General features: G+C 44.3%; 2 protein-coding genes across 3 annotated transcripts; one reads left to right on the plus strand and one right to left on the minus strand.

Annotated features, from left to right (window-relative positions):
- Window positions 1-3124: 3124 nt before the first annotated feature.
- On the minus strand, window positions 3125-11144 carry LOC119460965 (autophagy protein 5-like). The gene is made up of 7 exons (XM_037722126.2): window positions 11006-11144; window positions 10550-10660; window positions 10327-10457; window positions 10161-10239; window positions 9788-10042; window positions 7122-7230; window positions 3125-4972 (listed from the first exon to the last, which is right to left on the minus strand). Exons 2-7 carry the CDS (start codon window positions 10658-10660, stop codon window positions 4845-4847), a joined length of 813 nt encoding a protein of 270 aa, XP_037578054.1. The 5' UTR covers window positions 11006-11144; the 3' UTR covers window positions 3125-4844.
- Window positions 11145-11443: 299 nt separating this feature from the next.
- LOC119460964 (ubiquinone biosynthesis O-methyltransferase, mitochondrial-like) lies at window positions 11444-23024 on the plus strand. 2 transcript variants are annotated; one of them, XM_049672187.1, is made up of 5 exons: window positions 11444-11668; window positions 11735-12023; window positions 12226-12465; window positions 21181-21340; window positions 22810-23024. In XM_049672187.1, the coding sequence occupies exons 1-5, from the start codon at window positions 11604-11606 to the stop codon at window positions 22929-22931; spliced, it is 876 nt and encodes a 291-aa protein (XP_049528144.1). In that variant the 5' UTR covers window positions 11444-11603; the 3' UTR covers window positions 22932-23024. The 2 variants fall into 2 exon arrangements, with proteins under 2 accessions (XP_049528144.1, XP_037578052.1); XM_037722124.2 differs by having other exon boundaries at window positions 11445-11668; window positions 11744-12023.
- Window positions 23025-27327: the final 4303 nt, after the last annotated feature.

Here is a 27327-nt window from a genome sequence, read left to right on the forward strand (position 1 = left end):
CTTGAACTGCTGATCTTAAATGTTTAATTGCCTTAGGTGTATGCAAAGTTGCCTTAAGAGCACCAAGTCTGCCTTATTACAATATTCCGTCTGTACTAGAGGCTTCAGTTATGCAGACGTGTGTTATACCCGTGCCACACGAGCAAAGTAAAGTGCACTTTGGCGGTGTGCTGCTACACGAGAAAGAAAAATGTTTTCAAATTGATCGCCATGGCGACCGGGAGTCAGACGGGAAAGCATATATTAATATAAAAATGTGTGCACGAAAACAGTTTATTATTGTTAGAAACACTATTTACAATCCACCTTTATAAGCACCGGCAACGACGGCAACTTGACCAGCAACGGTCAAAACGACTCGACCCGCCAAACAACTGCGCAGTCATTATCCGGCGTGGTCGTGAACAGCCCGAGAGCGAGAGTTTTTTTGCTGTTCTTGGTTTTTTGCGGTGTGGCACATTTTATTATCTTTCAACATTAGCAATTTAAAACAATGTTATTAAAAATTACTCCTGACTCTTCTTTCAATATCACTTTATGTATCTTCTAAGCATTGCTAACGAGGCTACACACTTCGCCGCCGCGAAGCGAGTTCGCCGAACACACTCGCCAGCGAGTGCGCTCTGTAGTGAGTGTCACTAAGCGTTCCCGTGTGGCAGCCTGCGAATGACACTAGCCACGAAGTGCACTCGCTCAAAGTGCTATTTACTTTGCCCATGTGGCACGAGTATTCTTATATTACCCTTGCCGGTGTGTGGGTTTCTTACGTGGTAATGTAAGGCCCTTTTATTTTGCAAGCCCTTAATTATTTCAAATTGAAAATTTTGAAGGGCATGTGGAATTTGTGAATGAGAATGAGCTGACTATATAAACAGTAAAAACATAGTAGCCAAACCAATAACTGACACGTCCATTTCATCGAAAAAATAGCAGGTCCACAAAATGATATATGGCAACATATTACTAATTATTATGGCAGCACAAATAATATAGCAACAAGCAGGGAAAGAATTTCATAGGACAAGTTCTATACTGACAACATACAAATACATACAAACATACAAAAAAAAATGCAATATGATAGAAGCCCTTTTTCACATATAAGTTCTATCAATCATAGTTTGACTGTGAAATCAACCTGCTCAAAATATTTTTTTGTCCGCACATGGTAGTAAAAGTTGGGTTACACACGCTGGTAGGCTTTTTGTACTAGTGTAGACGTATGCACGCACTGAACTCTTAGTTGCCAGTACCCTACCAGTCCTACGCGATTCTTTGACTGCTAAGTGCCACTTTTTCACTGCCATCATAATGAACATCACTCAACTTGCCAAGTTCACATCTATCTCGCTGTGACGATTATACATTATCATAGCCCTTGCATCGGCGCACGCACTACTACTTGCATCAACACGTCACTTCAAGGACCCGATACTTGCATTTTCCCACTGTGTGGTGGGTATACTTCCATCACTTGTTTTTACCTGCTGTGTCTCATCTTTTTATGCAAGCAAGACAATATAATAAATTATGAGTCTTTTGCGTTGTTGCACGTCATTTTCTTTGCGCATTGTACAGCCGTACTGTGTTAAATGAGTAGGTGCACGGCGCATGCATGTTTATGCATTTCACACCCATCGAAATGCAGCTGCTGCAGATGGGCATCAAACCTCAAGCTCGGCAGCACACCATAGCTACCGACTCACAGTAGCAGCTATCAAAACAAATTCAAAGTAAGAACTAAAGAACATGTAAATCTGCACTACACTAGGGTGCTAAACAGCAATTGAAATGTCAACATAACAAGGCTTTATTTGCCGTCTTTCCAACTTTTTTTTTTTTTTTTCAAGTGTGTCTCTAAACTGAGACAAAGAAGACAATGTAGTGAAGACTATGCAAGCCACAGTGTTGTAGCTAGTCATGAGACCGGAGGTTGTGTTAGCTCGTGTTTTGGTTTCCTGATGATCTTATTTTGCCTCTGTCAATAAACTGCATCACATTCGGTGGAGATGCTGAATATCTACATACCTCCTCTCAAAACTTTGCTTCAATGTCGTTCAAACTACTATGTGAATCTTAAATGTAGAAAATTTGGAACACCATAATATTGACTAACATGGAGTAAATCATCTACCGAAGCTTTTCAAATACATCTAGTTCAGGCAGGTAAGGAATGAACAGTGAATTGGCTAGCAGAGTAAAGGGCCTTTTACTTTGCTAATATACATATTTACAAAAAGGATGATGTCAGCTGAAAATCTGTGTTTACCTTCAAATTATAAGGTTGCAAATCCAGCGTAATTCAAAAGAACACACATAACCAGATATTCCTAGCACAAAAATGCAAATAGTCCACGTTATGCCCGCAAATGTTTTAGTTTTTAGTGCTTGCTAAAGGAGAATACCCACACTTCGTCATGTCGTTAACACGGCGATGACAATTATGTAAACTTTATGCAGGACAAATACTACGTTGCCACCTCTTGATCCACCTGAAAGGTCCGTGCAGTATTGACTTGTCTAAAAGCCGTGCAGAACAGAAGCAATACTTTAGATTTGCATGTATGGGCCCAGCTACTTCAATATATGTGCCTTTCTACAGTTGATCTGTCTTATTAATCACCTGTTGCGTTCTAAATCCCACCATAAAATTTGTTGCAATAACTTTCGATAATTTAATTCACTGCTACACTTGCAAATGTGTACCAATATAACGTAATCAGTGAAACCACAGCATTCTCAACGTTAAGAGCCATTCTAATGGGTTCAATAAAGCATAAAAATAGATGCGTTTGATGAACACAACGGGTAGCCTGTATCCCTTAGCACAATATGTATGACCTGCTGTAACTGCAGAACACTGTTGCTTCATCACGGTCACTGAGCTGATGCACCATACAATCAATTTAAGCTGCTATTCGTAGCTTTTGACTAATAAACTATGTTCTGAAAGGCTATTAGAAAAGAAACTTTCTTAACTTCGAAGTCACTAAAATGTTGTCAGTTGTTCAGTCACGCTGCTAAATAAAATTGCTAAACAGAAAAGTTTGTCACTAAATGGACAAAATGATCACTAAATCTAGCAACAAAATTGCCAATATAGCAACGCTGTGAATCATATGGCTCGCATAGACATGCAAGCCCTTTTTTGTTTATTATTTTTACAACCACAATATAAATTTAGGAGCATATGTACTAAGAACAACTTTTCTCATCTAAATATATGACAGTTAATAAATTAAGAAAACTCCTGTACACACACACACACACACAGCTTACAGACATTGCACTCCAATCTTCAGGCTGAACACATACAAAATTTTAAAAGCACGTATAGATGACACGAAACATCTTTAAAATGTATTTTTGAATAGAGCATGAAACAAATATGAGGTCATATGACCAAATTGTCTCAACCTATCAAGCATTATTTAAAATTATATAAAATTGACTTTAGTTCATACTAAATAGTTACTTTTCATTCCTAGCAGAAGATCAAACACGTCATCGAACAAAACATTCTGGGTGCTTGAACACTACCATGAATAAGAAGTGGCAGACCAACTCATATATATGACTATGTACCTCGAAACCCCACATTTAATATGGGCCTTTGTTCTGGCTGCTGCTTATTAAATTTGCTTCTCGTTTTGTATTCATGTCCTGAAAGGTTAACCAAATTTTTACCAAATGGTTTAACCAAGCGTTTTTAGTCATTATGTACAAATCTATTTCAATTTTGTGGCCCCAAAATTGCTGCTAGTTGGTAACTGAAGGTTTCACACTCAGCTTTGTAAATGGAGTAATCGTACCCACTACATATGGAATACACATTTTTTGTGCCAAGCCTTCTTGGCATTTTAAAAACATGCGTGATTGGTACTGCATGAATGAAACTGTGTTGTGCATACCTTACAACTACGTTGGAACCAAGTATTATTGGCTGTAGCAGCACAGCTTTCAAGCTTTTCGTGGCACATTATTCATGTTGCACTTTTCAAAAAACACAAGCTGTGCTCTGCAAGTCTACAAATGGTGCTGTAACAGACTAATGCAATCGTGAAATCGTTGTCCAGAGCTTTATGCAATGTATCACACAATGATGGAGCCACGCTACACAGTAAAAATAACTAGGCCTTGTAGCACAACAACAAAAGGAAGCTTGGGAATGACTCATTTTTGGCAAAATCTCACAACAGTGGAGCCACACCCAAGCAAGCATGACTGTGAATTTCGTCAAGAACCAGTTAGATCTAATTTTCTTAATGGCAGTGCAGTCATTCGCTTAACATGATCATGAAATAACGTCCAACAAGCATCATCAACAAACGTATGACGACATATTCAACTAGTTTCAAAATGCTTCTGCGGCACTACAATGTTGAGTAAGGTAACGTTTGAGTTGTTTTGTAGGGGTATGCACACTCTGACAGTGAGAGTCTAACTTGATTGTGCATGGCGGAGTTGGCTTAGTCTTCGAATAAAGCTCTGCTGCTGCTTTGTACAGTCATTGTAGCACTGCCAAAGTGCTCTGAGCAACCAGTCAAAGATGTCAATAGAGAACTAAAAATGGAAAAAGTGCACAATGTGGACAAAAAAAGCATGCACCTTGACAGGTAATAATCACTTTTTTTGACAGCCCAATTCATAATTATGACAGTAGGTACATATAAGTGCAAATTGTCGGCACAATCAAGCAGAATGTATGAGGTACCCATTCAAATAATTTGCGCTCGATATATCTTAGTCGTTAGAAGCCCTCTCTGCATCCACAAGACAAGCTACCCTCGACTAGCGGGATATAAAATTTGTGAAATATCACTGATGAACATTTGAAGCGTTCACTATGAGCATGGCATAACACACAAATGCAGGAAATTGTCCGGATAACTGAGGTGTTCACTCATCCACTGAAGTGGTGTGTCCAGTGGAACCTGTATCCCATGCGTGATGACCACATGTTTGGCTCCATCTGAAGAGGAAAAAACGAAAAAACAACAACACCATGTCACTCATACGAAGCATGTGCCTATGAATGAGGGATGCAACACAACAAATAATACAGACAAGAAAAAAACCTGGCAAAATCATTCTGAGAAATGTCTCTTTCAATGTGAAAACCTGAGGGCAGTCACATGTCCCCCAGAGGATGCAGATCTATGTTTCACAGCTTGCCACTTGATGCGAGACATGCGAAACAAATGCAGACTTCTGTCAAACAGCCACCTGTCTCGTACTCATTTGAGTGTTTTTGCCATTTGGCCCATTAAAAATTAAGATTAAAAACATTCCGAAACCACCAACAGCAAAATTAGGTTGCCAGGATGCAGGAGCAAGAGCTTGGTGGCATCATCCATTTCCATTTACGAAATGAAGTGGTGCGGCATATCTGGCACAAAAGGGTGAAAGTATTGCTGAGAGAGTGTTGCAAAATACAACCCCAATATTTATACAAAAGCGCAAATAATATTTTGGCTTTGGTTTAAGGTAAATATTTCTGCAAGAAATGTGTTGCTCACGACAGCGGCTGCTTAACAACACTTTTGCAACATTATGCTGCTGTGTTCATGTACTTTTGTACTTTGTTCAGTTTTCCAGTGTTTTCATAGTCACGCCCCAAACTAAGTAAACATACGACAGGTTGGTAAAAAGAGAGAGTTTTGACAATATTATATTTGTCAGTAGAAATTAAACTTAGATAATAGTATTCCAACTGGTTTGGAAGGCTTCTTCATTAACACATTCACTCATTCTGTTCAAAATCTCTGCTTTTCAACAACTGATTTAACCACTCAAAAGAGTTCTATACTAGTGATCACGGTAAAAACACAACATTTTTGTTTACTAGTCTGTATAAAAATAAACCTGTTTTCTTATTTTTGGCATTTATGATTAGTATAAGTCAACTTTAACCAGCACAATGTCTTCATCTTCTGAAGGTTCATGTTCTGTCAGAAAAAGGCTGGGATCATCTGCATGTGTAACAAAATTTGTGACAGAATCAATACTTACAAATTATTAACATACAGATTAAAAAGTAATGATCACTATATGCTCCTTGGGATACTGCACCAGCATGAATGCAGTCTGATGTTGGATACAAGGCAGTTAAGTGTTAGCTGCAGCAAACAATGCTCAAATAAAACTTCTAAGAACTTCTACAACAGTTTGATGTTTTTTCTAAGTAAAATACTATGAATGACAGAATTGTATGCCTTGAAATGACTGTCTTACGCAGAATGTACATAAACTGTCTTTCAGTGATTGCAAAATTTGCTTCTTCTGGCCCTACAGGGTCGTACAGCATCTGAATTTTATCATTGAAAGGTATTTGAACATTGAAAAGACAGTAATTAAAGTATGTGGAATGATAATTAAAAACTTATTACTGTTAGCACTTTGAAATTATGACTGCTATTTTTGACAGTTGTAGTCACTCGGGAAAGATACCTTTGGAAAAGATAAGATACACAATAGGCTCTCCTATGGTGCTATTATATTTTAGAAAAATGATTAGTCACATCTAAAGGCCACGGGCATCAGTGTGCACGCCATTTCACAGAAACTTAATGAAAGACGCTGCCTTACGTGCAGTGCCCGAAAATAAGACTGAATTGTCATTAAGAGATTTTTGATCTTAACACATTACTGATTAGACCTCTGTTGCAAAATTAATACACATATTATTCACTAGAGAAAGAGTCAGAACATAGACATTGTAGTCATGTAGTGGGTCCTTCCTTCTTTTTCTCTGCCTCTCTCTTTTAACAGTAACAATTTACATAAGCCAATATTTTCAAGTAACTGACTGCCAAACGCACTGAAGGTGAATTAGTTGACTGCATTTCCTTCTCTGAAGTATTTTTTCGAAGCTACGGCAGAGTCCATAGATGCACTGAGATCAGATTCTTAACCTGATCTGTTGTATGTTTAATGATGCAGCCAATGTAATAAAAATGTTAAAGCTAAATTTACAGCAGGCAGAATTAAACGGTGTCTGAAGGGGATCACCAGAAATTTTTAGCACTTCTGATTAATCACAATGCTAGATCTCGGTAAAAATCACACATCATTTCTCAGCAAGCATTAAGCAATACTAAACACCCAACGGAGGTACTGACCACCGACAAGAACCTGAGGTGCCACTTGCTGCAAGAGGGTTTCTAGAGTTGCCTTGTCACCAGAAGGTGCCACCGGTGAGACTAACCTTTGGACAAGACTGCCATCGGGCTAATGAAATAAAAAAAAAATTAATATTGTTAATATGCGTTCAATGTTACTAAAGCAGCCCAAGTCACTACACACAGCATGCACACTACACACAGCATTTTTTAAGAATACAAAATTTGTAGTGTGCACGGACAAACTGTGCTCACAAAAATGCCACAGACCTTACAATCCACTGACACAGCACTACATGTTATGCCGAGTAACTTAATCAAATATACTTTGTTCACCCTCCCTTAAAGTGTACGACCTCAACACTACAGTAGTTGAAGCAATAGAGAAAAATAGAAAAGAAACGAAAAAAAAAAAAAACGGAGTGCTAATCTTGTCGAAGTATTCTTCCAACTGTGTTTCAGTCGACAAAGATTAGTCTTGTGCTTCTGATGGCGACTAGTAGCTGCTACTGCTTCTGGCATGCAGTTGCCGCTTTTCTTGCATGTTTTACAGCAATTGGAGAAATTTACCAAGTATGCAATGGTGCTGCTGTCTAAGTAGGTTTTCGGAATGCCATTTTAGGATGTGTACTTTTATAACAAAAAATCAACATTAGTGACCCTTATTCAAATATTCACTACAGGTGCCTTTCATGGCAGCCAAATCGTCACTGCCACCAATTCCAAAGGACAAATTATTCTGCCATGTAGCACCAAGGCCGCTGTTTTGTAGCGATGTGTTATGCTTTATTCTATACTGGTCTTATCATCCACCACTCACGGCCGGCTGATCCCGTTTATAATGTGAGTGGACCATCGCTCTGACCACTGACTAAGCGTGAAAAGCACGAAAAGGCATTAGCATCGGAAAGGGATCGCTACAAAATACCGGCCCAAGTCATCAAAATAGCATTTAGTGAGGCAAACTGCACTTGCTCTAAATAAATCCTGTCCAACTGAGGTATTACTTGGTTGTGTTATTGTCACCTCATGGTGGTCAAACGTGGTTTCCCATGTTCTGTTTTCTTGTTGTTCACTTATCCAAGTTTCTCGCAAAAACTATGATACTCATGTACATGTGAGTTGAGCTAACAAGCAACACAGTAAGTGGTGCAGGGTTCGTGCAGAACATTTGACTCAAAATTCCAAGGATAATTCAAGGATTTTAAGGATGCAGAAAAGTGAAATTCAAGTAGGGGGAAACAAATGTTATTCGTTCACATACACTGAAAAATATCGAAATCTAGTTTTTCTTAGCTGCAAGAAATACACTTTAAGCTTTTCAGGCTGCTTTTCTAAGTTGACCTACGTATTGCAAAGATTTCAATCGCATAATGGTTAATAGTGCCCGACTTCAGCGAAAGATACTTGTCATGTTAAAGCCAAATGGCTGAAACTTACTTTCTTCTGGCATTTCTAGAGCCTAGAACTTGGAAATGGAGCCATGATGGCTGTGGTGTGAACCAACTAGCAAAACAACAGTGGCACGGCTTGGTCACTTGATCTGACTTTGTCTAGCTCCACAATGGCAACAGTGATTTAAACAAGCCTGTCATTGGTGGCTGTGGATGTGCCACACAGCAATCGTTTAGCGGCACTAAAAAATATCTAAGATTGCTTCTTGATAGACTTGCCCATGGCATAGCCCCTCTGCGGAGTTTGTTATTCTGGGTGCTCAATAGTCGCCCCCAAGGTCAGTTTTCAAGGAATTCAAAGAGCACATTTATTTGCGGAGTTTTAAGGGCCCTTGAATCTCTTTTTCCAAATTCAAGGGTTTTCTAGGATTGAAGTAGGTGTATGAACCCTGGTGGTGGCATCATGGCTGCTATGCCTGAAAATGTGGTCGCAGTGACGACACTAACACACTCGTATTGCTTCAAGTAGTTATGTCTAATTTTTTGGCTACAATATGAAATAAAGGCTAGCTCAGGCACTGCTGGCAAATGTTTACCATAAAGAATAAATTTGGCATTTTCTCCATACCCAGTTCACAAATTTTTCCAGTTTCGATGAAATTCTCCCTCTTCGTAACCCACCATTCCTATTTTATTTGATGAATTATGAGGTTGGCATGGAAAGATAGCAATGGTTTGGGATATTACAGCTTGTCATAAAGGGTCTGTTATGGTTAACACTTGATGGCACTCTCATCGTGAACACATAAGATGTGTGCATTTTTGCTTGTTTCCTTGATATACAAAACACAACACAAACAAACACATGGCTGACACCAGCTCACAAATTTCAAATATTGCTAGTGCCTACAACAGAAACAAAACTTGTTTGTGAGTTGTAGCAACGAATCTCCGCAGCTGAACACTAGGATGATTCCAACCGATCAAATATTGGGATTCTGTTCATGACATATTAGCATATTAAAAGCAAATGCTTATTAACATGACAACATGAAAGACCATTAAAGATTCTATTAGTTATTTCCCAGTTGTATGCAGGATCGCTGTGTTTCTCACAAATTTCTTCCACTTGACCTATCATCCAATCTTAGTAATATCTTCCCCACATATTTTTCTCGCAATAAGTCCACTTAGGGCCAATAAATAGTCAATTAAATAACACAACGAAGAAACAATTGGCTACAGATTCAGCTTACAGTTGCATGCACTTACCATATACAGACGAAAAGGTATGTGCTTGAAGCACTCTCCCCCAATGCGTTCCATGAATTTCTTGTTGATTGCCCAGAACTGGTCAAACTTTGAGTTAAGTAATCCAACCCAAAGCTGATTGTGGTCTTTCTTCTGCATAGTACTAACCACTTGGCTGCGATGCTTTAGCATGTCTGCTTCTTTGATGGCAGACATGAAGTGCGATTCCACCACAGCTCGACTTCCGCAATGAAGGATTTGCTTCTCTGGGAAATTCTAAGCAATATAAAAATACAGGACATTAAGAAAAGGTTACTCTGGCGCAAAAGTCGTAGTTGCATGCTAAATTCATCAAAAATTTGCGAAAGGATCACAAGCACCAAGAGAAATATACCTGGAAGTGAACTGTAATGTTCCATGGTAAAATGGAATCACTAGCATTACAATCATAATGTACACCAATTGGCAAATGCCTGCAAGGAAAGGAAAATAAAATAGGTGAGAATGTGTGGACGCCACGTTCTAATACGCAATATCGACATCCGATATGAAGAACTCACCATTTCAAAGGTAGACCATTGTATTCAAGCCACATTTCATTTCCATGGTAACGCTCATCAACGTGCCTGGAGAAGTGCTTATGAACCTTGTCAACCACTAGAGGAAAGTAGCTTATCCTCGAAATCATTAGCTGTGAACAGAAACCAAGAACTACACTCAGCAAACCATTTACAGATTCAAGTTTCTTACGCAACGACTACCAATACTGAAACTTGTACTCACGTAATAAGCTTCAGGCTGCTGCATCGTGTATACTTCTTCCTCTGCAAGCTTGAAGCACACCGGCAGCCGCCCGTCCCAAACTTCTCGTAAGACTTCTCGATCTTCCGCCATCTGCGGAAAAGAAATAAAGCCGTACCAATGACGGCAAAATATAAACTTGCAAAGTACACGCCGTAAGTTACTTTGACGGGCAAAAAATTATCACGTACATCGCGCCAACGAGGGTCAAGGAAATTCGGCCGCCCAAGCAGTATTCTTATTTACCTGTTCTTACGCTTACTCGAGAATGGTAATGACAATGAACAACTGAATAATGCGACGGCAGTGGTCATCTCAAAGTAGCAAGTGCCACAGACCGCGCACAGAACTCCACAGTCGTGTCATTAATGTTCATTGCCACACCTTCCAGCACATTGAGCAACATAGCAAAGTGAATAGAATCAAGGTTTAACTTACACTTGACCGCAATCGATAGAAAACTGGAAATGTTTACATCAAATTTGCCTTTCACGGCGGCTCCACAAAACAAGCTCGCGACTCACGAGCTGTCACAAGCTCATTATCATTAGCTATCATCATCATTCAACGACGCGCCCAGAACGCCTAGATGTACCACACCACTACTATAGTGGCTAAATGGAAGGATGCTATCAGCGTTTTCTTTGAAATGGAGTAATGGGTTGCGCTACCAAGCTTTTGTTCTTATTTTGTTTAATGTACTATTATCTTTAAAAATAAATAACACACACACAACCAAAGAATTCCCAGCATCAAACTGCTGTTGGCAACTGTTATACTTTATGCAGGCACTTCTTTCAGTTCTACTTTTCTGTAGTTGATTGTGTAGGTTGTGGTTGTAGGTGTTCTGTGGTTTTACGATAAGCAACACTGCTTATCCAATGTGTTCTAGGGGTTCTAGTTTCACTTCCGCTGCACAGGCTACTGTGATGTGATATCGAACTTGGTCGTCTGTATCGAAGGTGCCAGTGTTTAATTCTTCCACACTAAAATAATAAACTCGAGCATTGTTTCCCCAACTTGACTCGCGGTCGTCATGTGGGCCCGACTTGGGATAGCATTGACGTCCGGCTGCTCAAGTAGGAACTTGACGCTAACAAGGTAAACATAAACATGATGCACTTATACAAAACTCGATATTTGCCGACCGATGCTCAAATTTCTCAGTATTTTCAGGCTCAGATGTACTGCAACAGCAAGTTCTACAGGGTCACGCCAATCTACGGTCTTTGAAGAAAACCGCAGTAAATTCGACGCACTTGTGCATCAGTGGTGGGACCCGGAAGGCGAATTCTCTGCTTTGGCGAGAATGAATGCATTGCGCATCCCTTTGATTAGAGATGGTCTCTTGCAAACTGGAAGGTCGGCTGTGACGTCGCCTGCTACGTCGAGAACAAAACCGCTGCTGGGACTGAAAATCCTCGATGTTGGATGTGGTGGTGGCTTGCTTTCTGAGGTATGGAAAAACTGGAAATGTCAGTGAATTACTTGCGATCGTGATACTTAAAATGTGTGATGCGAAGCGCGCATATCAGATATGCGGGGCGGCGCTTCAACCTCTGTATTGTGTACATATTTTAAGCATGACGGCTGCTATGTGTTGCATTATATGGGGCAAGCACACTGAAACACTCCCTTTTTTTTCTTCTCCCTTACAGCCACTTGCCAGGCTAGGTGCTACAGTGACTGGAATTGATCCTACACCTGGAAGCATTGATGTTGCGAGAACACATGCAGACAGAGATCCTGAAATTAAGAACAACATCTCTTACGAGGCAACTGAAATTGGCACTCTGCTACAACGTGGCGTAAAATATGATGCAGTTGTAGCCAGCGAAGTTGTTGAACATGTTCAGAATTACTCAAGCTTCATCAAGTCCTGTGTTGAGCTGACGGAGGTAAGATGGCAACTGCCAGGCTAGAATGATATGTAAACAGTAACAAACAATCTAGATAGTGTTTTCATCTTTCTGTAAAGCCAATGATACAAGTGTAATTCTCTCTCAGACGCTTAGCTTTGGGGCTAGACGATAATAAGCATCTGTTTATATCACAATGGCACATCACAATTTAAAATAATGACGTGTAAGAGGTTATACCTACTTACTTTGTTTCTTCCCAATAGGGAAGAAATATGGTTTCATGCCGGTTGCTATTTTGAAACAGGGTCGTTTTTATATGTGTATATATATATAAACGACCCTGTTTCAATATATATATATAACTCGGCTCTGAATGTAAGCCAGCCACTGAAGTTGACTATCCTGTAAGGGAAAAACAAAAAAGTATATCAAACTTGCTTGGCTTCCAATAGTTTTATTTCTGTGGAACATGAAAAATTGGTTCAGTATATTTGTGCACAGTAAGCTATTGAGTTAAACATCTATTCACAGAAAATGACTCATGTTTGTTTTACATGAGCTCACAAGCAGTTGCTTGTGAATGATTTTGCAAGACAAGTATGCTTTGCAAAGTCTGATCAGCATTATCAGCATTCTGCAAGGCAAAATGTTATTTGCACTTTAACCATAATCACACGTATCCACTGTCACTTGCAAGCTCCACCAGTCGGGTGGCATCAATGAAGTTTGCACAACATTCATTTCGCACCTTTCTGCACTAAATGAGCGCTCACAGAAAAGTCCTGTGTCACTTTTTTTAACGTTTTTGGCAGCCAAGAACTCCATAGTTAGAGCATAAAGCTTCAATTTCTTGATCTCGTGACAAATCATTAATTACATCTCCTTTTAATGCAACCACTTCAAAATGTTTGTCAAGCGCAGTGCAACTCCATGAAGGGGGAGGGCAGTTAGGAAATTGGAGATCTTCACATGGGTATCATGAACCACTCACACACGTCAGTCAGCCTGTGCAGTGGTTTATGGCCTCGCAATAAATGTGTTGCAGAAAACTGGTCATGTGCTACCAGATTAACACTTCCATTCTTCATTCTGCACTTCTCCATTCAACCTAGTTTGGGTTGTCAGACATTTAGTGTCCCATGGTTAAAATAACCTTTGTAGAATAGACATTGGCACGTTTCAGAGCATTTCAATGATATTAAAGAAAAACTAAAATTGACCAACGTCAGCTTAACTGAAGTTAAATGGTATTGGTTAACTCTAGATTTAAATAGAACAGAGGGAAGTTTGAAAGCAACAACCCTTCATTTCGGTGTGCATTCACTGAAACATTCGAGCTCATGATTGAACAAAGTACCTGCATGTTCATCTAATTCGCAAGCAAATTAAAATTAGCAATAGTTAAATATTGACTGGTGTCAGAATTTAGGGTGGTTAGAAAAGCTGGTTTGCCCCTCTATGTTAGATTGCAACATGTGGACCTTCTTTGTTCACAATTCCGGAGCTCTCCACTACGGTGTGCCTCATAATCAGAACTGGTTTTGGCACGTTAAACCCCAGAAAGAAGAAGAAGACAATATAAATTGCATCTCTTATTGCCCACTGGTAGTTATAGCATTAAATTCTACCAATCGTTCTTATGGAATCTTGTATGGTCACAAACATAGGCCAAGAACCTGACTTCGAAGCTAAAAAAGTCAATATGGCATGCACTTGAGAACTTTCTCCAAGCTGAGAACTCTGCTGTGGCCTTACATTTATTATTGTGCACAGAACAGTAATGTGTTTTCTGGCCCACCTTACAAATCATACTTCTCCTTTTTATGGGGATAATAACATCAATGGTGTCATATGATTAGTCTGTAACAATCCAGAGTTCTTATGTCCTTGTACAATTTACTAAAAACAAAATCAGTAGCACTTTAAGGTGTCAGATATCGAGTTAAACCTCGATACAAAGAATTCGAAAATATATATGTATATAGTTTGACTTGCAACATCGAAATTTCGTTACGTCTAAATACCACCTATTGTGTGACGGCCGCACCCACGTAAGGGCCGCACCCCTAAATTTGGGACTAGATATTTCAGAAAATGAAATTTTGGAAATTATCCATGCGTGGGCGCACCCCTATTTCCCAAGCGCGCACCTCGCCGGAAATTATTTGTGCATGGGTCGCACCCCTTTCCCAAGCGCGCACATCGTCGGAAGTTATCCTTGCATGAGCCGCACCCCTATTAGTGCGTACCTCGTCGGAAATTATCCTTGCATGGGCCGCACCCCTATTTCTCAAGCGCGCACCTCGTCGGGAATTATCCGTGCATGGGCCACACCCCTATTTCCCAAGGGCGCACCTCATCGGAAATTATCCGTGCACGGGCCGCACCCCTCTTTCCCAAGCGCGCACCTCGTCGGGAATTATCCGTGCATGGGCCACACCCCTATTTCCAAAGGGCGCACCTCATCGGAAATTATCCGTGCACGGGCCGCACCCCTCTTGCCCAAGCGCGCACCTCGTCGGGAATTATCCGTGCATGGGCCACACCCCTATTTCCCAAAGGCGCACCTCATCGGAAATTATCCGTGCACGGGCCGCACTCCTCTTTCCCAAGCGCGCATCTCGTAGCCGCGGGCACCTCTTCCTTTTTACAACCACAATCTCTCTCTCTCGCGTAGAACGCTATCTCTCCGCGGGGCGGTCGCTCCATCACGACGCGCCTTGTGTGCGTTTTTGATCGAGCGGCCGTGCACAAATGCTCTTCGTCTGTTGGCGCGGGGGGGGGGGGGGGGGGGGGGGGTGCGCTTCACTCGCACAGTCTGTGCGAGTGAAGCTTGCGAGGGTGAGCCGACAATTGCGGCTCAATCACGCGCGCGCGACGGAGGAAAGTAGGGAGGAAACGCGCCGTCTTCCGTGTCTTCCGTCGCGCGCAAGGCACCGTGGAGGGAGAGGGGGGGGGGGGGGGGGCGTTCTCCGGCGGGCTGCTGCTTATGGCGCGGCAGCGCGAGCCCCATCTTCAAAGCGATCTGCGGTGATTACGCCGAGTGCTGATCGTTTCGTGTGCACTGTGTTTTCTCCGCTTCGCGTTGAAGCGAGACGCAGCACGGTCAATTCGCTCGCTGCTGCCACCGCGCTTCCTCACTCCAGCGTTTTGACAGCAAGTTTCCGCGGTCATCGAGTGAATTATGTTCATGTTTGCTTGTGCGTAGGTGACACCATGCTTGTTAATTTAGTTAGTAAGCGAATTTTAACAAGTTTACACGGCCGATAAGACTACTACCCTTACCTCGTATAGCTGTCTACTAACTTGCTATCGCAATCGATGCTTCGCCTTTCGGGCGAAACTGCGACCTTTTTCCGGTGACTAGGGTAAGCTTGTCCTGTCGCCAGCGCCGGTCGCTGTGCGCCGTTTGTGCTGTAAGTTTTCGTTGCTCCTGAGCCGCTTGAAAAATTCGAAGGTGATAGCGGTTTTAACCTCAGTTGTTTGTGTCATCAGTTTTCCTTTTTGCGCAACTTTACGGGCGGCGCGATATCCCGAGGCGGCGCTTTACTGAGGGCGGTGTTAATTTAAATAGCAATGTTTCGGCGTGGTGCGTAGAGGCGTATCGGTCTCCCCTTCCCTTGTTGTAGTTCATTGTTAGAAGGAAGCTCGTCGACTAAGCATCGACGGCGTCACGACTTTCGTTTTCCGTCTCCACCCGGTTTGTTCTGCCACGCTTTCTCCTGGTGGCTTGAAGCGCGCTGTCTTCCCGCGCGCCCAGTGTTGGAGGTCACGCGACCTGCTGAGTTTTTGAGGCGCGGTGCACTTGAAATGGTGAAAGAAACGGCAGCACAGCACGCGTGCTCGTTACTGCCGGCACTCCTTATCACGCCAGCGTTATCACCGGGAGTGTTCGCGGTCATCCAGTGACTGTGTGTTTGTCTGGGCGCGTGACACGCACCATGCTGGTTTAGTTAGTAAGCGAACATGTTTTAACAATTTATACCGGCCATAACCACGGCGTAAGATATATATATATATATATATATATATATATATATATATATACTCTTTAGGTGGGGACACTTCTCGGCTTGCTTGCTAGACTGCGATCGACCAGATAAAGTAGGAATGGCGCGCGTCTATCGGGGTGGTGACGGCAGCGGATACCTATCGGCGGAACGACGCAACTTCAGTTAGAACGCAGGCGAGAGCGTGCGCCGACAAGGAACGCGCGCATGCCCTCTCCCCGGTGATCTACTTTCGTGCGTCACTCAATCATTTCGGATTTCCCGCGAACCGCCGGTTGCTATAACAACGGGAGATTAAACCAATAAAAAGCTTTCTGTGTTGAAGTTGCGTCGTACTGCCGATAGGTATCCGCTGCCGTCACCGGGCCGATCGGCGCGCGCCTTTGCTACTTTATCTGGTCGATCGAGTCTGGCGAGTGTCCTCACCTAAAGAGTATATATCGTATACACCGTGGCCATAACACTGCAAACTTTCCTCCTTAGTGTAATAGCCTACTACCTGCATATGGAGGTGAATTCTTTGCCTACTTTTCGGGTAAGACTGCGACGTTTTTTTTTTTTTTTTTTTTTTTGCATATAGCATTATTTGGCTACTTCAGCGGTTTTGAGCATCTATCTATCTATGTATCTATCTAACCATCTATCTATCTATCCATCCTCTTACGCCGACCCAGTGACCCAAGTTGTCTACTTGCTTGGGCCACTAAGTATGTGCTCCTGGTCGTGATGCCGTCGTCGGCGTTCCATCGTCGTCATTCCAGCTTCGCAATCTTACTCTCGTAATGCAGTCGTCGTCACGCCTTCTACCCCGCACTCAGATGGCCCAAGTTGTCTAGTATAGCTTGGGCCACTATAGGTATGGGCTCGTGCTCGTGATGCCATCGTGGTCGTTGCATCGTCATTCCAGCCTTGTCATCCGACTCTTGCCGTCCTCACACAGTCGTCATTGCGCTGTCCTTTCGACAATGTCATCACCTCAGTAACGTCATCCCATTCTCGTCGTGCAGTCATCGTTCCACCGACGTCATTCTTTGTCATTCTATCGTAATCATACTGTCGTCATTCAATATAGTGATTATGTCGCCCTTGTCAGACCGTCATCGTATTGCCGTCGTGGTCATGCCATCGTCGTCACTCCAGCTTCGTCATCCGACTCTTGTTATGCCATTCATCGTTACGCCATTCTCATCATACACTCGTCATCATCCCATTGACCTCATGCCGTTGTCATGTCATCGTCATCCCATTGTCGTCACGTCGTCGATGTCGCGCTGTTGTCGTCGCACCATCGTCATCATTTAAGAATCGACATCTCTTGTCGTCATGCCGTTGTCGTTATACCGCTTTTGTCGTCCCATCGATATCATTCCTTCGTCATTTCATCGTCACTGATTCGGCGTCATACAGAAGCCGTCATGGAACCATGCTCATGGGTGATTTTGTCAAGCGAGTGCCATAGCAAAGTGGGATTATATTGGATCTATGTGGCACATAGCCGAAGCAACGAAAGTCTCAGAATTATACCACTACACGTGTTAAATAAATGTCACTTCAGGAATATGGTCTGTCGCTACATTGCCTGATAGCTATTCGCATTACCGTTGACAGTCGTCGTTAGATGAGTTCTGCCGTAATTTCTGTACTGTGATGGCAATTATATGGACACTCCAGGCGAATTTCTGGTGGCGGCGTTGCAGGAATGTTCCGTATTATGAAGTGCGATGACATTGTGGCTGCGCGCAGTACCTACGCTGTGAGTGCGTAGAAGTTGTGCAATATTATACTACCTTCATGATCGGCCCAGGTTGAGCAGGTTTTAACGTTTCTTCACCGGAGTACAAAATGCCATCGTCGTTTTATCATATACCACATGACGCGGACATAGGTACGTGGGATTGTATAACACTTAGTCGCACGTGACATCTCAGTCCGCGTTTCTCTCACTTACGCACGTCTTGTACCTATGTAGAACCAAACAATCGGCATGTCGTAAACTCGCGTCGAACAGCCGGAGTATAAATCTTGCCGTCGCCGTCCTACGATCGTCGTCTTGCTGCTGTCTCTCTCTCTCTTGCTGTCTCTCTCGCTCGTGTGTGTGTGTGTGTGTGTGTGTGCACACACACACACACACACACACACACACACGCACACACACACACACACACACACACACACACACACACACACACACATACATACATACATACATACATACAGGCACGCACGCGCGTATTTTGACAGATTTCTTTATTTTGTTTATTATTTGGAAGACTAAAATTTACTCGAAAACTGATTGACCGTAAGGTAATTGCTAATACACCCTCTTATTTTATTATCTAGCTCTTGCGTATTGCTTTGAACATCTGGCAATAATTGTGTGCAGCATATGATCTCCAGGTTGGCTTCTCCAGCTGTGGTTTCAATGTGATATACTATTATTACTTTTGGGAATAATTAGAATGATCTGTATTTTTCGCCATATGTGCCCAACTCAATGGTTCTGCTTTGGCCCGTGAAAAAATTTGGACTCTTGCCAGACCAACGTTTTGGTAGTCCATTAACTGTACGCAAACAAAGGATATGTTGACTGAGCTTTGACAAAGAATGCTCACCAACCTCAATGAGACGAGGTGCGGGAGGCGCACTTTCGGATATGTCAAAGACTATTCTGTCCTCCCGCAAGGTATGAATCTCAATGGGTGAAGAGCGATCAGAGCCCATTGAATTGGGGGAGCGGGGCACCCCACAGGGAGCAGTGTTATCACCACTCCTGTTTAATCTGGCCTTACTGCCACTGCCACGATTGCTAGACCAAATCGAAGGAATCGGACACGCGTTCTACGCGGACGATGTTACAATATGGACGGAGCAAGCGGGCTCCGACGGCTGGATGGAGGAGACACTCCAAGCGGCAGCACTCACGGTGCACGAGTACGCGAAGACCTGTGGACTCAGCTGCGCGCCGCAGAAGTCAGAACTCCTCGTAATCCAACCAGGAAAGCCCCACAAGCAGCCCCCACCAGTCTTCTGCATCCAAATTGACGGCACCACAGTCAAGCCGACGGACACATGTAGAATTCTCGGACTCTTAATACAAGACAATGGCAAAGCACACGCCGCCATCGCCAAGATGAAGACCATCGCGAAGATCTTAGCCGTGCTGAGAAGGGTTTCAACTAGAAACAGAGGACTCAAGGAAGACGACGCCCTCAGACTAATACAGGCATTCATAACATCCAGGATAACATATTTGGCCCCGTATCTCAATCTAGACAGGACTCAAAAGAATACACTCGATACCATCATCAGAAAGGCTACCAAGCAAGCCCTCGGCCTACCCATCTATTCGTCGACCCAGCGCCTTCAAGCCATGGGGGCACACAACACAGTCGACGAACTCATAGAAGCCCACCTGTCTAACCAGCGACTCCGCCTGAGCCAGACAAATCATGGCCGCGCGGTGCTGGATAAGATAGGGCGGCGCAAGGAGAGAGCAACAATCAATAGGTACATCCCAACTGAATAGATGACGGCAATCACCACCAAGCCCTTACCCCGAAACATGACGCCGGAGAAAAATGATGGCAGGAGAGAAGCCAGAGCTCAGGCGATTAACTCCAAAATGCAGCGGTGGGAGGGAGTCTTATACGTGGATGCGTCCCTCCTCAAGGGCAGCAGCAAAGCAGCGGTGGTGGTAACCGACGGGGAACGGTTGATAAACAGCGCTGCAGTCAACACCAGAGAGTCAGCGACAGCAGAGGAAGTGGCCATAGCCCTGGCGCTCGTCCAACCGGGTGCCAGGGTAGTGGTTACCGACTCCAAAAGAGCTTACGGCGGCTACAGGAAAGGGGTGATCTCCTCAGAGGCAGCCGCGATATTAACGAAAAAAAGGGCACCAGAGCGAGCCGTAGAGCTCGTATGGGTGCCTGCCCACACAGCGGTAGCCGGCAACGTCATAGCCGATTACCATGCCCGAGCGATGACCCTCCGGGCAGGGCAGGACGCCGACACCACCAACCCGGTGCTCACGTACAGAGAGATTACCTCCGAGTATAGGGAGGATCGGCGCACCTTCCCCGGGCCGCACCGCACCCTGAGCAGGGAACAACAAACAATCAGGCGCATTCAGGCGGGTTCGCTTACCCACCATACCCTGATGAATAAATTCTACCCAGAAACCGAAGAGGACATTTGTCCATTTTGCAAAAATAACACAGGCACCCTCGCACACATCCTGATGCAGTGCACGTCACTCAAATCCCCTATACCCCCATCCCCCCTCCGTCCCCCACTACCCCACCCCATGAGCGATGGGAACCCTTACGGTCCAGCCCCGCCCTGTCGATCCAGCTTGCGCTGGCGGCTAGGGGCCAGGAGCTGCTGGCCGTATATGGGTCCCGAAACCAGGGAACCACCCCGTCCGTCGTCTGAGAAGGCGCCGTCATTTGAGCTCGATAAATGTTTTTTCTCTCTTTCTCTTGACAGAGAATGTATCTCGCTTGTTTTCATCATATGTAGTTCTGTTGTGCTGCCATACGTTAACCAACAAAGTTAATAAAGGATTTTTTTTTCTAATGTAATACGGCCACAAAACTTTATATGGGAAAGATATAGCACTGTTGCACTTAAGTAAAATGCAGTGAAATGTTATAATAATAGTCTATGAAAGCACCGAATAAGTGTTTCTTTGCACCATGCTTGTCTAAAAAGGAGAGATGATCATAGTTTATTCTGATGGCAGGATGGCGGCTCCCTCTTCTTCACAACCATCAACCGTACAGTCCCATCATATTTAATAGCCAAGATTGCTGCTGAATACGTATTTCGTATTGTGCCACCTGGTCTCCATGATTGGAACATGTTTGTGCCACCAGAGCAGATGGAGGAAGCCCTAGAATCAAGTAAGGTTCCATTCCATTTTTTGCTTGACAGACACATGGCATAATTCGTCTTCCTTGGACATTACCTTCTTGCTACATGCGCTGCCATCTCAGTGGTAATTCCAGACACTTCTACTGTATTATTTTTGTATTATCCTTGAACTTTCCCTCTTACTTATTCACTCAACGAAGCATATGTTACATTGGATCTAGAAATGTTGGACAGAGCATGATAGTTCAGTATTAGCAGTCGCCGACATGTCAGGCCAAAGAGCGGTGACATTGGGACTGGGGGGAGCTTGGAATACAGTTTGCCAAATTCGAACTGCAAATGTGGGAGATTATGTTTTATACATCCGAATAATTGGTTAGGGAACTTTGTTGCTTATTGTATTTGCCCTATCGCTTATAACAGTTGTGAAGCGATGTGCTGGCCTGCTCACTCGAGGCTAAAAAGGGACTAAGGGAACAACATGTAAGCAGAAATATTTACCGACGATTACGACGCTCCCTAATGCGAAATTTGAGCGCAGTTCTATACGTGTTTTCATTTTGCGATATATTGGCTGGCGCGACAATCGGTCTCGTGCGGCACGTTGCAAACGGGGCGAAGTGTGGCGCGACTGCCTCGCAAATCTGGAGATCGCGAGAGGCAGCGCGTGGGTGACGCGTGGGCACGATTCACAGCAGCCTCCGGCGACAGACTTCCCAGACGACGCGCGCTACTCTGGCGCCATCTCGTAGCCATCGTCGCCGCACTACGCTTTTCTTATCACGCTTTCGCCATACCCTCCTCCTCCGCGTTCGCTATTTCATCCTTCGCTGTGCTCGTTCGTTCGGTTAAGCCGACGCTCGCCGCAGGAATGGGCGCATAGAGGTCGAAATACAAGTACGCGAGCGGGCGCGCGACAGCTCGCGCCCGCGCACCTCACGCATGCGCAGATGGTGCAGGACGATCGTGGCATTTATCTTTAAAAATGAATTTAAACTGTTCACTGCAGTGTTATACTGCTTGATTTCCGCACCATTACTTTGTTGTATCGTGCCGCCTGATCTCTTATGCGATGCTCGGATCATGGCATCCCAGATAGGACCATGCACCTCGGAATCCACGCGTGGATGCCGTTAGTGCACCGCTTTCTCGACAGGTGGCGACGGCCCTTTCAATAAAAGCCCCACCAGCTTGATTTTAAGACAGTGCATGGAAACAATGGCGGCAGGAGGTTAGAAAGACTGCTTAAAAAATGATTGAGGAATGTGAAAAACTATGCAGGAAGTATTACTGGTGAAGAAAAGGGCAGAGCGAAAGGTCATGTATAAAGAAGGAACGTACTGGATAGGCGCTGCGTACAAGAAACCAGTCATATCTGGCTGAAAAATAAATTCAGAAGGGAAAGATTTTATAATTAAAAGAAAGGATAACGAACTAGCGCATTCATTCTTGTTCGCCGCGACCATTTAACACACGTTCTTTTCGCCTGTACCCGCAGGTGGCTGCTACGTCCGGCTCGTCCACGGCACCATGTACAATCCGCTCACTCGCGCCTGGAGCTGGGTGGACTGCACGAGCTTGACGTACGCGCTTCACGCCGTGAAGGACAGGGTGGTGTAAAAACGCATTATATCAGCCGCCGATACGAAAGCTGCGAAAAGGTGGCAATTCACGCAACAGTGTTTTACAAAATAAAAGTTTACGTTTTCCGGAGTTGTTTCGTCGAATTCAAAAAGGGCATGCCACGGTGGCTGTGGCATTCTCCTGCGCAGCATGATGTTGCAGATTCGGTCCCTATCGCCGCTTCGGCCACATCCCGATGGGGGCATAATGCTAAACACTCGTGTACTGAGCTTTGGATACATCTTAAAGAGCCCTAAGTGCAACGTTGGTCAAAGTGAATTAGGAACACCCCGCTTTACGGTGTCTATAATAGCCGGCTTAAGGATCTGGGGTGTGAAATGTACTACGTAGCGCTTAAGCAACATACCCGTTAACCTGTGAGCATTTAAATTCGTAAAGATCCCGCGCATTGGAAGGGGAAATGGCAGGGCATAACGCTTTCATTTTTATAAGCTTGCCCTGAGCACAGGCCTAAGTTGAAGGATACATACGCAGGTTATTAAGGACAATTTACCTTTAGGCGTAGGACGCAAGCCGAAGCAAACATGGAACAGCACATACTGACAAGCAACTCGCCGTTTTCACAATTACAGTGACTTGTTGAGCGATGCTGCTGCCGCCGATTTCGCCTGCTCCAGAAACTTGTCCGAATAACTATGCTCGAAGCAGGTAACCTCTGGGGTACTTTCGCAATCAGAAGACATCCAAAGGTACGTTTAGAGACAGACGAGCGAAACGTTTTCGTGAACAAAATTTATTTTTGGTAAGCTTGACGAAACGTGTAAAATCGTGGAATTAACCCGAATTCGTAAACTTTACGGAAAATTCGGAAGAAATGGCCGGTATAAATAAAGGTTATGCAGATCCAGCACACATGTTGGATAATCTATGTACGGCGAAGCTTCCGCAAGGAATTTAATAAATTCTATAAAACTAAATGCGATGCGTATACTAGTGTCCTCGTTGTCATCATATGCAACGCCACACTGTGCCATGTTTATGTTTGTGCACTGCACAAGTCACAACTTCAATGTCGTGCAGCGTTTACGTTTATGCACCACACCGTTCACAAGTAATGCCAAAATGATGACAGCAGTTCATGCTAATGCAAGCAGTGAGACATCGACGGAGTGATGTCCCGAGGACGATGAGCTGTATCACCCTAAAAGCCGTGGAGTGCCAGAATGCACCCGCGACGTGAGCGTATTTCTGCTGAACTGCTTCGCTACGATAGCACATTGAAGGACATAATGAAGAAATATGAGGTACACATCGTATCTGATGTTTATCGAAGTAATAATGGTTAGGATAGGTGTACACAAGAGAAGTAGTACGACGCGAGAGGCAGTTGACAATTATTCGCCCATGTTTAGTAGACCTTGAAGCGCACCGTTACACAGACGAAAGGTTACAGAAAAGCAGAGAGGAGAGCGCTTCACTCACAACTGAATTCTTTTTTATCGAACACAGACTACGTAGGTTTCTATCACAAAACAACACGATTTCCTGCGCACGCACTGTAGAGCGTAGATACAGGTTAAATTAGTAAAGACATCTATGACAGAAAGTTACTTAACCCGCTATGGTGACGTAGTGGCTTAGGTGTTGCGCTGCTAAGCACGAGAGCGTGGGATCAAATCCCGGTCGCGGCGGCCGCATTTCCATGGGGGCGAAATGCAAAAACGCCCGTGTGCCGTACATTGGGTGCCCGTCAAAGAACTCCAGGTGCTCAAATTTGATCCGGAGTTCACCACTACGGCGTGCCTCATAATCATATCGTGGTTTTGGCATGTGAAAACCCAGAATTAAACTAAATTAACCTACAATACAAAGGTCGCTGTTTCGCCCAAAGGCGAAGCATCAATTGCGATAGCAAATTAGCTGAGAGTAATTAGGAGTAGGGATAGTAGTTTTATCGGCTGCATAAACTTGGACACATTCGCTTACTAACTGAATTAACAAGCGTGGTGTCAGCGCGCACAAGCAAACTTTGAATAGATCACACTGAATGACCGCAGACAACGACTGTCAAAACGCTGGCAGCAAGCGCAGCCGCCGCAGCGGGCGAAGGTCCGTGCGGTCTATCGCTTCAAAGGAAACTGAGCGGCGGATGCACAGCGCATACAAAGGTCAGAGCCATGTGGAGATAAGAGACTGTGCGGGCGACGGCCACAGCCGGGCAAAGTACGAACGCAGTTGTTGGCAGAGTAGAAGCTGCGCCCCCCCCCCCTCCCTCCCGCGCTGCCTTCCCGCTTTCTTGCTTTCGCGTGGGAGATTGAGTGACAAGTTCCCCTTACGCCCGGTTGCAAGATACGCATTTGGTGCTTGAGCACAGCGTCGCCCCGCCTCCCTCCCTCCCATACCCCCACGGCCTTTCGCGCTACGGTCGGGTTTGCTTTCCGCCGTGCGTTCGCTCTCCGTGATAGCGCGCGTCCCCCGCGCGCTTTCGCTCGTGCATACGGCGCGCGGCGACGATTTTATCGCCCTTGGAATCTATACGGAACCTCACGGCGACGACGACGCCGACGGCAGAAATCCGGTTGAGTCCATATAATTGCTATCGCAATAAAAGAATTCGGGGTATAGCTAGCTTGCACTAGTGGCGCAAGGCTAAAGACACAGCGGAGCTGATCAGTTCCTAGCAGGTCCTGGCTATACAAAGTGATGCTAATTATACGAAGTATAACTGAGCATCCTTCCTTCCTTCTCTATAAAAAATGCCGCTTATTTGTGAACTCCCATGAGATTGAGTACTGTACAAAGGTGCCTCTCGAGCCTGTAAAGCGTGCTTCGCCACGTATATTTAGTGCCTGAGGAAAAGCGTCGTTTGGAGAGAAAACCGTAGCGGGTGTCGATGAATGCTAATTTCATAAGGCGCCCGGAGCTGTTAGTTTAGGAACTGACCATTCTAACAACTACTATGACCATCTGACATGGTCTGTTAGTTTCTCAGTCAGAGTCAGAGCTGTTAGTTTACGAAATGACCATCCTGACAACTATCAATGACACAATTTGTCACTCCTGTAGTATCTGCATGAAGCGGAGTTGCATGCTTTTGTTTCGTTTTCTTCCTTTTATTATGCCGCATATATATATATATATATATATATATATATATATATATATATATATATATATATATATATATAAAGACACTGTTTGTAAAAGACGTGTCGCCTTTATCTTCGAACAAAATCAGCACATGTCAGACTGATATCATTTCTCCTGGAATCTCGTTATGCCTCCTAACCTCGACCGGTGGAAACAGGAGGACTGACCGATTCCCTCCTCCGAGCTACGAGTACATCTGTTAAGGCTCATTCGCATCAGGCCTACTCGACACCGACTTTGGTCTGCCGACTGTCGGCAACAGCGTTTTCCTTCCTTTAAACCGTTGGCCACAGCGTGTTCCGTCCTGTAAACTGCTGTCGTCATCAGTCGGCAGACCAAAATCGGTGTCATGTCAGCCTAGTGTGAGTGAGCCTTTAAACTTTCAAGTGACTGGAGCATATTCGCAACGTGCTGGTAGAGAAGTTGCGGGCCACTAACCACGGTATTAGTCAGCAAATTAAAAGTTACATTAAATTATGACGTTTAACCTCCCGAGCAACTCACGGGCTATTAGAGACGGCGTAGTACTGGATTACGGCTTAATATCGCCCATCTGGAATTACTTATAACGTGCACTCAAAGCACGGTACACGAGCAATCTTGCGTATCACCTCCATATGAATTATGCCGCCGTGGCCCGATACCTCGTTCTCAGCAGCACAACGCCTTGTAGTCATTGAGCCACAGCGGTGGATAAAAACAGTGATGTTGTATTTCTCTCTTTCTCTCTCTAGAGAGAGAGAGATAGAGAGACTGCTATCGCAGCAAACATTGTAGGTGTAACGACAAGTGCGAATCCGAACCTCGCGTAAAACGTCTTGTAGGTTTGCGCTGCCGATACTCTATAGTGTTTCTCTGCATCATGTCCGCTTAGCGTGGCGAAGTATAAAAGAACACAAATTGCCGCAGAGTCGCCGCATCGTGTAATGCGTTTACCAAGTCTAAAAGTAGCACTGCGGCGAAACATTGTCCCGCGCATCGTCCATTCTCAGTGTCAATAGCCGAGATTCCTAGAAGCCTACGTCAATGGCCCGGTCCGTAATCCGTTCCTCCAGTGTCTTGGCAGCGCAAACAACGGAGTATTTCTGGCACGGTCAAGCCATAATGCACGCACCGCAACACTAGACCGGTGAAGCCACATTCTTGACTTTTCGGATAGAACGCTTACCTAAGCCGCGCGTGCAAGCAGAGATAAGTGTGCGGCTAAAATCCAGCGAAGCGCGCTACGCGCACGCCGCTTCCATATAAAAGCGGCCGCCTTCTTCCCTTGAGCGTTGCAATC

The sequence above is a fragment of the Dermacentor silvarum genome, chromosome 8, assembly GCF_013339745.2.
Source record: "Dermacentor silvarum isolate Dsil-2018 chromosome 8, BIME_Dsil_1.4, whole genome shotgun sequence".
In the NCBI taxonomy this organism is placed as follows: domain Eukaryota; kingdom Metazoa; phylum Arthropoda; class Arachnida; order Ixodida; family Ixodidae; genus Dermacentor; species Dermacentor silvarum.

Coding starts and splice junctions, on each gene's coding strand:
- LOC119460964 (XM_049672187.1), top strand. CDS start 11,604: ATGTGGGCCCGACTTGGGATAGCATTGACGTCCGGCTGCTCAAGTAGG. Junction 12,024..12,225: donor GTGGTGGCTTGCTTTCTGAG/GTATGGAAAAAC, acceptor TCTCCCTTACAG/CCACTTGCCAGGCTAGGTGC. Junction 21,341..22,809: donor GGAGGAAGCCCTAGAATCAA/GTAAGGTTCCAT, acceptor CTGTACCCGCAG/GTGGCTGCTACGTCCGGCTC.
- LOC119460965 (XM_037722126.2), bottom strand. CDS start 10,660: ATGGCGGAAGATCGAGAAGTCTTACGAGAAGTTTGGGACGGGCGGCTG. Junction 10,240..10,326: donor AATGGTCTACCTTTGAAATG/GTGAGTTCTTCA, acceptor CTTTCCTTGCAG/GCATTTGCCAATTGGTGTAC. Junction 4,973..7,121: donor ACCTCAGGTTCTTGTCGGTG/GTCAGTACCTCC, acceptor TTTCCTCTTCAG/ATGGAGCCAAACATGTGGTC.